General features: G+C 38.2%; 1 protein-coding gene across 1 annotated transcript; it reads right to left on the bottom strand.

Moving 5' to 3' along the window:
- Window positions 1-278: 278 nt before the first annotated feature.
- Window positions 279-13,887, bottom strand: mrasa (muscle RAS oncogene homolog a). Its single transcript, XM_088314892.1, has 6 exons — window positions 13,749-13,887; window positions 8,849-9,110; window positions 7,928-8,081; window positions 6,796-6,895; window positions 6,589-6,668; window positions 279-5,709 (listed from the first exon to the last, which is right to left on the bottom strand). The coding sequence occupies exons 2-6, from the start codon at window positions 9,039-9,041 to the stop codon at window positions 5,610-5,612; spliced, it is 627 nt and encodes a 208-aa protein (XP_088171018.1). The 5' UTR covers window positions 9,042-9,110; window positions 13,749-13,887; the 3' UTR covers window positions 279-5,609.
- Window positions 13,888-14,427: the final 540 nt, after the last annotated feature.

The following is a 14,427-nucleotide window of genomic DNA, read 5'->3' as shown; positions in this document are numbered from 1 at the left end:
CAACCTGTCTTCAACTTTTTTTTGTACATGTTTAAGTATAGTTAATTTTTATTTAACTTCTAAGTATGATGCATTTGTGTGTAATCTATTGTGTCAATTTCCAAACATTCATTCATGTTAAGTTTTTATTTAACAAGCATACAATTCAGCATTAAATTGAATACATTAAGTTAACTACTCCAAAATACAAAATCAAACATGAACTTTCTAAAGTGAGACAAGAGCTCGTGCAGCTCAATTCAACACAGTGGATGAAACAAAAAGAAATTGAGTCAGCGCCGAGTCATCATATTTTTATTGTGATGGCCCCCTGAGGCTAGATTAAAAAGGCACAGTTTGCACCTCGACTAGCTCCTCAGTCAGATAGACAAAAAGACCTGTACAAATAAAATACATTTACAACTACACAGAGTGCCACAACTCCCAGATGTCAAACATTACGACGGGCATTAACAAAACTGGACTGGTTTCAGAGACACACACACGCACAAAGCCTCATTTGTCAAATACTTTTCAGCACATTTCAAAATATATGACAACAAAAAGTGCTCAAATTAGCTCACATAACATTCAGGATTTTTACAGCACTTTATTCACCTTCAGCGTTTTGTATTTGGTCAGGCCAAAAGAACATTCGATCATTGACGGACAGCAGAATTGTTTTTTGTACAATGTTTAAATCAAAAATAGAACACCCAGCTGTTACAGTGCATCAAAGAAGTTTACATTACTTTTAGTTACAGCCTTATTACAAAATGTATTCCCTTATTTTTTGTCTTCTGTGGCGGTGTATAAATTTTGATGAACCAATTTATGTGGTAACGCAACAAAATGTGGGAGAAGGCAAGCACTGTGAATACTTTTCTGATGCGCCATATATTTGTTTGGTCTTCTCAGAGGAGTCCTTGGACAAAATGGATGCAAACGCATGTTTGCGCTGCTAAAATAGCACAAATGGTGGGGGAGTAACGTTGGCATTGCATTCTGCTGAGACATTGCTTCGTATTGCATTAGCACAAGAAATGATTAGTTGAGCAAAACAGTTAACGAGCATTGCAAAATGGCTACAAACAGTTGCTTGATTTAGCACAAAGGCTAGAAACCGTTGCTTAGCTCAGCATTTGGGCAACAAAATTATTATTATTATTATTTTTTTAGGACAGAAGGGTTACAAACTCTAGCCTACATTTGTTCAACAAAACATCCAGAAACAGCTTCTTAGCATAGCGTTAAAAACAGCTGCTTTGCTTAGCATATGGCCAAATAACAGTTGTTCAGCATAACATCTGGGTAAAATCAGAGGTACAAATAAAACTAACAATTGTTTAGAAAAGCAGGTTGTTTTATCATCGCACAAGAGGTAAAAACCTTACCATACATCAACATATGGTCAAGAAAGACTTGGCGTTAGCGTAACATTAGAGTAGGAACAGCTGCGTAGCTTAGCATAACGGCTTCAAACAGTTAGCATAACATTAGGGTAGCATTACTGTAAAAACAAACAAATCAAATAATTTAAAATTTAAAAGAAAAAAAGGAAATGGCTTCTTAGCATAGCACTTAGTCTGTTACAACAGTTTGAAACAATTGCATCACTCAAAATTAGAGCAAAGAAAGGTTTTAGTATAACATTAGGGCAAATAATAAAAAGCTTGAGCTAAAAAAAAAAACAAAAAAAAAAAAAAAAAAAAAAATTAATAAAAATAAAAAAAATGTTTAAAAAGTCATTCACTGCCAACGATTCTAGGAATAATTTGGTTGATTTTAAGACCCACAGGCTAATGCATGTTTCATTCTTTAAAGCAGAAAAAAACATGGAATGGCATTTGACAGCAAAATAATAATCTATTTTATTTACTAATATAAATACTCACCAGATGGCACATAAGCAATTTCTGTTGTATATTGTCTTATTTATGACGCAACCTTCTGCTAACTACTGTGACATACTTTGCTAATACTACATGTAAAATATCTAAAATATCTGTTCTTCTGGTTTATGCCTAAACTTTTCTAACCTTTAGCTTGTGGGACACTGTGGCCATTTTGTCTCCTCAAATATCTGAAGCGTACACAAAAAAAAAATGATGCATCACTGCCATCTACTGGCAGCTACATGTCAATAAAGTTAGATATTTACAGTGGAGCAGCATCAGTGCCTCCTCCACATATTCCGATTGAAAAACCAAATTGACGAGTATACTTGTTAATGGCAGTGAATGAGTTAACAGTAGGGGTAAAAAAATACTAGGTAGCATTAGACCTAAAAATACAATAAAAAAAAGTATTTGCTTAGCAAAAGGGTAAAAAAAAAAAAAGTCCTTTCTTAACATAGAGAACAAGAAAAAGCTTGAGTCGTTTAACAGAGTTGCTTTCAAGCTATATATGAAAAATCACATTTGAGCTAAACAATAAAAAACCAAAATAGTAGCGTAGTATAGTGCGAGGGACGCAGTTGCTTCGCATAGCATGAGGAGTAACAAAACAAGAAAACATTTATCATAGCACAAGTGCTAAATGTGCATACAAGGGCCAGAAGTGGTGCGAGAAAAATGTTCCTCAAGATAGTATATGAGCAAGAAGCGGTTCTTTAGCATAACATCAGGGCTAGAAACCCTCAAATAACTTGGCATAGCAAAAGATTATCGGTCACATTTTATTGAGGAGGCCATCCATGCTTTGGTGGCTGATGATTAGAATTTTGGACAGTAAAGTGTTTTGAGCTTTGCCTTTGGGCCAAGCTAACATCTGCTAGCTCAGACAAATACTGTAGTGGCGTGATCATCATCCAAAATTGCATTTAACCCTTGATTGGATGTCCTGGTAAAAAATACACGAGTAACCCTTTGACATAAATGTTGCGCTCAAATGGCAAAGAAACCATTTTGAAGTCCCATAAAAAGAAACCAAAAAAGATCGGGGGATTTTATTTTTTTTTGTCCAGTTCTGGGACACGCTGAGGTAACGTACACCAATAAATTATTGTTCTAAAAAACAACACACACACACACACACACATTTTCATATCAATAATACAAAATGGTATCAAACCTTCATGATGCACATACGTGATACATTGTCATGAGACACATTCAATTCTTTTAAGAGTGACTTGCGACCCTTCTTTTATTCGGAGGCCTTTCACTTTATTTTTGTTTCCCTTTGAATACCTCAAGTACACGTTTGGTCTCATTATTATGAATACAAGTGGCATACCCAGACACACGGGCCTACAACACTAATGCTTGGTTTTTTTTTCTCTTCTTCTGGAATTCACATTCCAAACCGTTTGGACCTTTTCATTTCTCGTGTGCCTTTAGGAAAGTCCGACATCACATTGAAAGTGCAAATATGTATTCCTTTGATAGACAAACTGAATTCAGACAAAATGTTGCCTAAATGTTTTGTTCTAATGCAGTAACAGTACAAGCCATTTCATAGGTTATCAAATTGTACATTCCCATTCAAACTTTCCTTGAATGTCGCACTGCTAAACTAAAATCATTGTCGTATTTTGACGTCGCATTGCCCTCATGGAGGTTGATAGGCTTTTAAAAACTCCCGCCGTACTAGTCCCCGGGCTCTAATTTCAACGTGTGCTGTCCCCTTCGCTGAGCGCGATTGGTCTTACAAGATGAACCTGAATTCATTGGTTTTCAAAGTTCTCACATGACAATAGAAAAGTCAGATCACATTAGTTTGGCATTTCAAGCACCCATGACCAAGGTTGAGCTCTTTAACTTGCGTTCACATTCGTTGTGAGAAAACATCAGAAAAGTACATTGTGACTTTTCAGTTCACAATAAAAAGGAGTATTATCAGGGCCACACTGAGGGAGAGGGAAAAAAAATACGACAAACATGATCAATAAAGTCACAGTCTTTTTGAGAATTAAGTGACGTTACAAAAAGAATGCCCAAACTTTAAAAAAAAAATAAAAAAAATAATATTAAGAGTTATAATGAGGAGGAAAACAAATGATTTTAAAGAAAAAAAATGTTATGACAAAATTATGACTTTTTTATGAAAAAGTTATAATTTTAAAAAGAAATTATTCGAAACGGTCGTAATTTGGAAAAAAATGCATAAAAGCATTTAAGAAGAAAAATGTAATTTTAATGAGGAGAAAGTCATAATATAACTTTTACATACGGTTAAAAAATAAGTAAACAGTCTGAGACGAAAGTTATAAGGAAAAAAAGTCAAAATTTTACAAAACCGATTAAGGACTAAACGATATGATATTATTAAAACATTGCAAACAATCATAAATTTAAAAGTAAAGTAATATTTTGGGTAAAAAAACAGTTTTAATATGGTGAAAAATTGTCATTTTACGTAAAAGTCAGATTAAAAAAAAATCTTAAATCGTGACATTACGAAGTATTATGGAAAAAGTAAACGATTTTACAAGACATTACAAGAAAGATGTGAGTTTAAGAAAATAAGAGCAGATTTAAGCAGAAAAGAGCTTAATTTTGCTAGAAAAAAAATCACATGTGAAATCATGATTTTGCAAAGATTAATTGCAATATGAGGAAAAAAAATGTTATTTAATGAGGAATTAGAATGTGAGGAAGATATTATTTAAAGGAAAAACTCGTACAAAGAAAATGTTTAAATTCTAAATTAAATGTTTAAATTAATTAATTCTGAGAAGACAAAATGACAAGAACATAACTTTCACAAAGATAAATATTGTTTTGAGTGTATGACCTTGAATTTATTTCATGTTAGAAAAATGTTTAAAAAGAAAAGAAAGCATCTTGAGGATCTTAAACCGCCGCTGTCGATGCATTTGGCACAAAAACAAAATCTTGTGACTTTTGTTTGGTTATTCTTGTAACATCACCTTTTTTTTTTTTTGTCATATTATTTCTTGATTCTCATAACTTTACAACTTTTTCCACCCCCTCATAATTGAACACACCTTTTCTTTTCTACGTGGCCCGGAAACATTGTCAAAGTTTTTTGCACTGATATCCTGTCACTTTCCCTTATGAGAAAAGATTTGTTGTTGTTTGGCATCAACACGTGGACGTCATTTACAATGACAATATTTCAATATTATCGGACACGATAAAAGTTCACGGGTCAAACCAACACTTGCGCGGATTTTCTCCGCTCGTTCCAGCACGTCCTTCGGTCAACTCTCAGGGACGTCCCACAACAATCATTTGTTCATATTTCACCATTTCCCATCTCTTTCCATGGTGACGTCAACAGAATCAAAAAACGCCAAACCCACAGGTGCTTTTCTCCCCGACATGGCGAGTGATGACCAGTTTTCGTTAACTAATCCAATACAACGCCAAGTACATCCTTCCCTTTTTTTTTTTGGCCATGTGATTGAGGGCCATCTTCATTTTCCTCGTGTCACATTGGCGATTACAGTAAAGATGACACCAAATAAACAAGTCAGTACTTCTGGTTCAGTATTAACGGAAGGACGTCAAAATCCTTCATGGGAAAATGGAGGTAAAAGCCCCCCTCCCAATTGTCTCCCTTTTTTTGTGCGCCAGTAGTCATGGACAACTGAGGAGTTAGTTCCCTGACAACCAAAGGTATTTGTGTGTGTGTAATGTGGGAATGATTGTGGAGGAAAGCGGTCACAATATGACGCAGCGGAACCTGTGAGAACCCGTCGATCGTTCTGCCCGCCATTTCATCTTCTTCTTCTTCTTCTGGTTTCGCTCGGGGACTTGTTGTCTAAAAGAAAAAAAAAAACAACAAGTGCAAGTGAAGCTTACTTTGGTGTCATGGTATGTTAGGACTCTGTTTTTAAGTAGGGTGGAATCTTGTCAAGTGGAACAACGTGAGTTTTACGAGTTATGAGCCGTCTGTCTGGTGTGGGTTGTTAGAAAAACTAGCACTAAACCTACTAAGAATGAAACTAAAATGAAGATTTTTTAATAAATAACAACCCTGCTCTAAAAACTAATTTATATATATATATATATTATTTAATATATATATATATATATTAAATATATTATTTAAAATAACTAATATCAAACAAAAAAAGTAACTCACGAAAACTCGTTTATCACTGGTTTTTACTCCAAAAAATCAGGAGTCAGTTCATTTTTTTAATATATATATATATAAAATTAAGCCTTTGTTCAACGAATGTTTGTGTTCTTGAAAAATATTTCAGCTTTAAAAAAAAAAGTTTTCATCACAATTCCAAGACATAGTGGCATGTGTCGTTACCACCGTACTTGGATTGTTTCACATTTGCAGCCGGGAGTTTTTTCTCATCCAAACGTTGTACTCTGGCCTCGGCATGGTGACGTCACGTTTCTGATACTAATGTTGGAAACCGACAAATTCCGAAGTCGACTTCAACTTGCCATCGCGTGGCAAACAGTAGATCAAACTGATTTACATGATTCTGACCTAGCGTATCTTTTTGTGGACCTCAACCAAAGACACGTGTGACAAGAATCTTGGAAAACAGGTGAGACGGGTTTTGGCGTACTGCTGCTGACAAACCAAACTTCGCACATGGGGAAACATTAGAAACTTGTGCTCGGTGGAGCTAATTCTTAAAAGCAGTGACACGTGTGTTAGCATAGGAAAATGTACCTTATAACACGGACCAGCTCGTGGAAGGCCTTGTCCACATTCATTGGAGGATCTTTGGCACTGGTTTCAATGTATGTTATCTAAACAAAACAGATGAAATATACTCCTATGTACGGTAGTTCTTTTTTTAATCAGAATGCTCTCGTGATTCTTGTTAGTGTCATGAATATTTTATACAAAGGTTTTGTTCTCGTTGCATCGACTTACATTATGTTTTGCAGCCATCTCTTGGCCCTGGTCAGAAGTGATCTTTCTCAAATGGACCAAGTCCACCTTGTTTGCCACCAGCACCATAGGAAAAGCCTCCCTGTAAGAATTCCACAGCAAATAATACAGCTGTCCCACTCTGTAAAAGTTTGTAAAATTTTAGGTTTAACTCAAAGTTTCCTGAATAATACTCCTATAATTGTACATATTTTATTAGCGTAATTTACCAAGTCTAAGATACCCCCTAATATAATGCGCCTTACCAATGACCCTTAAAATAATTTTTCTCTGCAGTTGTGTATAATATTTTGCTCCGGTTTGCTCGTATCCTTTATCCAAAAGTTACCAATAAAGTGTAAATACTTTTACATCCAGGTTAAAAATGATCCTTTTCCCACTTTTACCACACCTATGATGAAGGTATTTATAAGCATTTTTATTTTATTTTAAAACCATATTTTTGCTTTACCTTGCTTTTAAATGCCTTTAACATTTTTTAGGTATTTTTTTAGTCTGTGAAACACATTGAGTTACCTTGTGTGGTGCCCAAAAACTCAAAGAATAGACAATTTAATGACACCATCCAATGGCTTTAAGAAATAATTGCCTAGCAAGCCAACAAATAATTGAACACATTGTACACAACGTGAAAATGGGAAAGTGCCACTGCACATTTATTCAGACTTTTTTTTTCTGAAGAGCAATGTGTGGCACAATGCAGCTTGATATGAAAAGACAAAAGTCTTTGGTTTCACTTCCTCTTAACTACCATGTTGAAGTCCGTTTTAGAGGGGACTGTTGGTCACCGTTACTTACAGATTTAGAAACAAGTCATACGTGTTGGACCAACATTGGTGCACTTGTAATAAAAGGAACGAGTCCTCTGGTAACTGTCACACTGAGAGGACAACGCCACCCACCAACATTTCTGCTGAGCATGCGAAGATCAACCAAACTGATGTTATTCATCAGAGACAAAGTAGTTGTTATTGTTGTTTTTTTTTATAAAACTGGATGTAAACGTGGGTTTTGAACATAACGTAGTTATACTCTTACCTATGAAAATTGTTACCTAAGAAAATTGTGAAAGGAAAATGTTTCAACAAAGTTGTTTTTTTGCATGTTGCCTAACCTGTCTTTAACCCGTAGAATCAGTTGATGAAAGCGGTCAACGTGTTCAAAGCTGGCCTTGTCCGTCACAGAAAAGACAATGAGGAAGCCGTCTCCTGTCCTCATGTACTGCTCCCTCATGGCACTGAACTCCTCTTGACCGGCTGTGTCCAGCACTGGTAGGATGAAAAAAAGAAAAAGAAAGACAGAAAAAAAATGATCCTTTATTCATTTTAATGAATTAAAGCACTACTTTTGTTAGACAATGTTTTGGTTTTGGTCTGAAGGAAGCTCCACTCCATACTTCAACATAGTTCCTTGGCAACAAGATGGCGCCAAAGTACTTCTTTTACAATGAGGGTTTTTCTTGACCCCCAAAACAGCAAATAGGTGAGTTTTTCCTGAATTGTGAAAAATGTTGGGAACTGATCACCAACTATTTAGGTACACCTAAATGTAGCAAGGCAGCACAGGAGGGTTTGCCCCCATGAGCTTCCATAGCTTCTGCCCTCTCAATTGTTTCCATCCCAAAGTTATGCTAATTAGAGTAGCGCAAAGAGGCTAAATAAGGGGAAGCATTTGTACCGAGGTGTGGTATCGTCAGTTGTTCTGAAGTGGTTTGGGTTTGCGGCCACAGACATGAAACAAGTGACTCCACGCTGCAAAGTTTGTTGGAAGCCTACTGCATCGAAAGGTAGCGGTTACGCGCGCGCACACGCAGGCACATATCTCAGGCGTTGTACCTCAGCAAAATTGTTTGTTTTGATATGACAATGTATTAAACAAAAACCAAAAGTTGTTTTGCGCTTTCTGTCATTTTGACTTGTTTTCTTAAAAATGAAAAAAAATCTTATATAATCTAATAATCAGAGATTTTATTTTTTGCCCTAGAATCGTGTTACTGTATGTAATTTCCATGTTAATGTGGGTCTTCCCCACTCACCGTCCAGTATGGCCCACTGTCCGTCGATCTCGGTGTGTTTCAGGTAGGAGTCCTCTATGGTGGGATCATAGTCCGGCACAAAGATCTTCTGGAAAAACTGGATCGTGAGTGCGCTCTTGCCGACGCCGCCGTCTCCTACCACCACGAGCTTGTACGTTGGCAGGTTGTCGCTTGGCACCGCGCTGGTTGCCATGGCTACTCCTCAGCGGCGGAGTTAAGAGGTGGAAAGGCGGCTCGTGTGTGGCAGATGCGACGTACCAGTCTGTGGAAGACAGAGAAGACGTGTTCAGTTTAGATGTTAACATTATTCATTTATTTCTAAGCAAAATCACACTGCTTTGTGACCACGACAAAGATTACCGCTAAGATCAGTGTCGAAAGTGGAGAGGATACACACTGAACAGAGTGACGTTACAAGCAGCGATACGGCATTTGTGCTAGCATCGAGTGCTTTCTGAGGCTACGGCTTTTTTATCTCACAGGCAACCCACAAAAAGCCTTTACTGTAAATACCGCCTCTTTTTTTTTTCCCCTCTCTGTAACATAGCGACGACGTAACTGCCATTGTGATAAAAGCTGGCCGACAAAGATGAAACATTTTCCCATTGTTTCTAATTTCTAGTCTTTTATATATACACGAAAGAATTGTTAAATACAAAGTAGTAAATCTAAGACCACTTGTCTCGCCGGTGAATTCAAGTTGGCACCAGTCAGGTGTGGTTAAAGTGTACTGTATTCGTAGTAGTAAATGGTTTCCTTTTTCCATGGCTGCTAAGCTGTTCCAAAACAGAAATTATAGTTGTGCCTTGAGATACAAGTTTTATCCACTCCGTGACTATAATTGTAACTCAAGACACTCAACTTTAATCAGCGTTTCCCGACACTCGGTACGCGAGCACTATGCTGGCGGTACGTAGAAACAATTAATATTTTATTTCAAAGAAGATAAGTAAAGTAAATATTCGAAGTCATTTCATAAGCCCGTTAATGAAATGGTATGTGCCTTACAACTCGCTTCCCGGGGGCGACCAAAAAGCAGAGTTTAAAATGTAAAAATGTATAACACATTTAACAGCCAACAAAAACAGGCACTTCCAAATCAGCTGGTCTATTTCTACGACTAAACTAAACAAAACTGGGCAGAATGTGAGCGCATGCCAAGCGCTAAATCGCTGGCAGGGCTTGGCTCAGCTGGCTGGTTAAAGTGAAGTGAAACAAAACAACTCTGAACTTCATATTCAAATTCTTTTCTCTCCTGTTACCGCAGCGATGTCGCTCGTGGTTAACAAATTTAAAGAAGACAACACACACATGCAAACAAACACAGCTTGAACCGCAGCCATGGTTACTGCTATTCTGGTTGATGCCAACCTTTTTTTTCTTTTCTAACTTAATCTCTCTTGTGTCTTTCCCCATTTTGCTAAATTATTTAACATCGTCTCATTGTGGTTTTTGTTTTGACATTCTTTGCATGTAACTTAATACGGTCAAGTTTTTTTTTTTTAACACTGCACACCGTTTGACACTTGTCATCTGCAGAAATGGTCACATATGTTCAGCCCGGAAGCTCATATGGTCGCAATCAATCTGCGAAAAAAATGACAGCGAAGCGCCATTATGTGTTATTCGATTGTGTTATTAAGGCAGAATGCTCGCATAACTGCAGGCCGCATTGTGGGAGAGAGTGCCAAAAAGAATGAGAAGTAGGAGGCGATCCAAGGGGCAAGATGAGGGTGTGAAGAAATGTGAGCCAATCCCGTTGGATTGGATGCTTCTGGACTAATAAGCCTTTTTGCTTTTAACACGTGCGGTTTTAATAGTTATACACTCTAATGTTCAAGTGATACAATTTGGATTTTTGGCTCATAAGTGAAAATAGAATTTTGTTTCTTGGCAACGTAAATGGGGCAGGGGGGTGCATGAAATCAGATCTCTTCAGATCAGAATCAGGCATCTTCCAAGTTCTGATAGGTATCGGATGCTACTAAAAAACATGAAGGAAGATGCGAAAATACAAATTCGGGGAAAGAATATTGGGATGACCCATCTCTGTAATTAATCTATGCCTAATGTGGCATTTCAACGATTTTCGCCCACAAAGATTTGCATGCATGTGAGCAAGTTTACGGGCAACCGGGAAACAGCTGTCATCTGGCGACCGGCCATTTTATCCTGGCCTGCACAATGGAGGGAAGTTAAGATGTTTCCTTCCTTTCTAAAGCCTGCCAGTCAGTATGAGCAGTAGATGGAGAATTTCGGAGCCAAAGCCTCCCCGCTCCGACTCTCTCTCTCCAGTCACATGTGGATTGCTGTCACAAAGGAAAATCATTTACAGTATGCACCATGACGTTTCATAAAAATACGGCTGGGGGTAGTTTTAGTATACAGTATGGGCGGGGAAAGCAAACGCCAAATCAGAGTTTTCAGGTTCAAGTGAGAATGAATCCTATCATATTGTGACGTGTGCTAGTGGCACAGGAATGTTTGAATTGTGGTGGGTGCACAGCGTTATGGGAAGTGCGAACCATAAAGTCTTGAATTTGGATTTTTAACCAACTAATGAGCATTATTAAAATTGTTAAGCAATGATTTAATAAAGCCCATCTAGAATGGCAAACATGGATTTTGGGTACGAGTCCAAGCGCTAGTTGGGATGTACCGGTATATAATGAATACACAAGCAGGAGCAATCAACAGTTAATTGTGATGAAGACACTAAAGCAGGCTTCTCAGACATGTGTCCCAGGGGCCATTTTCCACCCACGGGATTTTATTTTGTAGCTCTCTACTTGTTAAATTTAGTGCTACCCTTACATTTTTTGTTGTTGCCTTTAATTATTTTTTTAAATCACTTTTGTACTACCATAGCTCAGGCTCATGACGGCGTTGAGATCGATGTTTGTCGACAACTTGGCCAAAGTGAATTAGCAACGTTAGTCACTTGATCCAAAGGTATTTCTTAAGTGACACCAAGTGGAATGAAATAATATCCTGTGACCCACAGTCAGTAAGGTCTTCTTTAAAATCTGCAGCGAAGAGAGAATATTCCAGTGCCCCCCCCATAAATTGTATTTAAGACCCCTGCCCTTATTATTATTATTGCCCACTGATGATAATCATTTGTAATTTGGATTAGATTAGATAACCTTAATTAACCCCACAATGGGGACATTTGCATAATTTCAACAGTGAGTATAGGAATAGTAATTACAGGATTACAACATAAATAGCATAAACGTCACTACATAAACCTCTTGTGTACTTGGGCAGTACCCTCACAATGCAATTCAGAATAACGAGCTTGCTCATTAGCATCGGACTTTCTGCTGTTAGCTGGATCCAACTAATGTTAATAGCAGCAATGACGGAGACTTGCTTTTCTTAAAAGCCTTTTCTATGGCCATCCTTCCATCCGATGCTTTCTGTCGGCTGTTGTTGTAATTATGTTATTTTCAGCTGAGCCACAAAAAGCCACAGGTACCAAATCCAAGCAAGATCACTGTCAAAACGTGTACTGGATTTCCCGTGAAAAGAGCGTATTATGAAATATTTACTGAATATTTACTATAATAATAATAATTCGACTACTACGTTAGTTTAGGTTCGTGATACACTACGACATCTTCTTCCTTGCTACAAATTCGCGTCCTCGCTGTAGAAATGGAACACCGAGGACTCCTGTCCTTCAGTGTCCAGATCATTGGTCATTCATGACCAGGCACCGGCTTAGAAGCTGGAGTTACTGAAGAAAACATGCTCGGCTACAGGAAGCAGATGCAAATTACTCACGTGAGGCCTGTTCTGCAATTTCATCCCAGAACCTCTTGATTATGAGGCAGACATATTATTAACCACTAGCATTCACGTGCTGCCTTGTTTTTGTTTTCATCTATGAAAAAAATGATTTTCTAAAACTGTTAAAAATGTTTTCAAGAACACCATTGTTTTTCGAGATGTTTCAATTCTGGTGCTGCAAAAATATTGATGTTAAGCTTGAGCATTACATAATTCTGTGAAGCACATGCTAATGCACACTGATCATCAACATCCATCCACACTCACATTCACACCTTTTAAGAGTCCTCGGAAACAGAGAAAAACATGCATGCACAGAGAGGACGTGTAAACGCCACATTGGAAGGCCAAAACTGATATTCGAACCCAGAAACTCTTGACTGTGAGACGGATGTGCCAACCACGTGACAAATTAATGCTACAGAATAAATAAACCTGTATCTTGGCCATCTTTAACATCATCACCTTGAGCACAGTGGTGTGTGTGCGTGCGTGTGTGTGTGTCGGCGAGTATTTTTGCGCGTGTACTGCTGCTGACTGTTGCTTCTGAATGGTCTCATCCTAGGATTAAACAAGAATCTCTGTGTTCCCCTTCACACAGAGGTTCACCAGCCTGCGTGCCGTATTCAGTGGCTCAACACTGTTGATGCGTTGGGGTGGGAGGGGGCGCAGTGGGTGCGAGGATTCTTTAAAAAAACAGAGGGGGCAAAATAAGCAGCATTTTCCCCGCTGATGTCAATGACAGAACGTTGCACACACAGTCGAGACCCCGTGCTGTGCGGCTCTTTATTCGACCGCGTAGAAAAGCCCAACAGCAGCCGCCCAAGAATACACGACCACATTTAAGTGGCTTCGTCGTTCTCCTCAAGTTTGCAGCAAAAATGCGATTTCCGCAAACGGCACACGGTGCTGATTCTAAACGAGGAGTGGAACGTGCCGCAACGATCACTAGAACTGTCACTAGTCGAGTAGTTATTAGTACATCACTGACGCTAACCAAAGCCACTTTTTACACCAAATAGTACAGGAACTGAGAGCAACATTCATCCCAGAAAACAGACGTCTACCTCCCACCGTCTCATTCCACGGCAACACAGACACTTACCGTTAGGTGTCCTACTGACGAATAATAATTATGATTAAAAAAAAGCCCTCAAGGCGACATATTTGTCATTTTTTTCAGCCTGTTTAGGCTCCACACCGCCGCCGCCGCCCTCGCGCCGCAGTCGGGTTTCCCACATCTGCGGAACAATACGTCGAGTAGCTCATCTTTGTATTGCAACAGCTGATGCTATTAATAGAGTAGCCCGAAAGGGGTGAACGCCTTTTTATGCCAACATTCAAAACTATTTCAACGACTTATGTATAAATCAGTATTGTATACGTGTGAACAATGACTCAAAAAACGGCTTGTTGATTTTCTTTCTAATGCTTCTAATGTTTAACTTGAAGAAATCTCACCAAGTCGTAGCACAACTCCCCTTTTGCTGAAATGGACTGCTCCCCAAGTCTTTAAAGCGGTATAGTACGGTCAAAAGAAGAGGAGACGAAAGAATGTGGTGGTTTTGAGTGGGGAGGTTTTTTTTACTTTCCGTTTTTACTCACTGTCACAGGATGGAAAGCTATAGGCTTCATAATCATAACATTTCATGTTCACCTCCGGGCTATTCCACAGAATTGGAGTAATTACTAGTTATTATTTGCTTGTAACAATCTCTGGAGAAACTCACTTGTTATCTCATTTCTGTCTTTTTCCACCAACTCTAAATCTGATGATACACTCA

Source organism: Idiotropiscis lumnitzeri, chromosome 14 (genome assembly GCF_059441095.1).
Source record: "Idiotropiscis lumnitzeri isolate Australia: NSW breed Sydney's pygmy pipehorse chromosome 14, RoL_Ilum_1.0, whole genome shotgun sequence".
NCBI lineage: Eukaryota > Metazoa > Chordata > Actinopteri > Syngnathiformes > Syngnathidae > Idiotropiscis > Idiotropiscis lumnitzeri.
The sequence above is the reverse complement of the archived record's forward strand: the minus strand, read 5'-3'. Positions and strand labels throughout refer to the sequence as shown.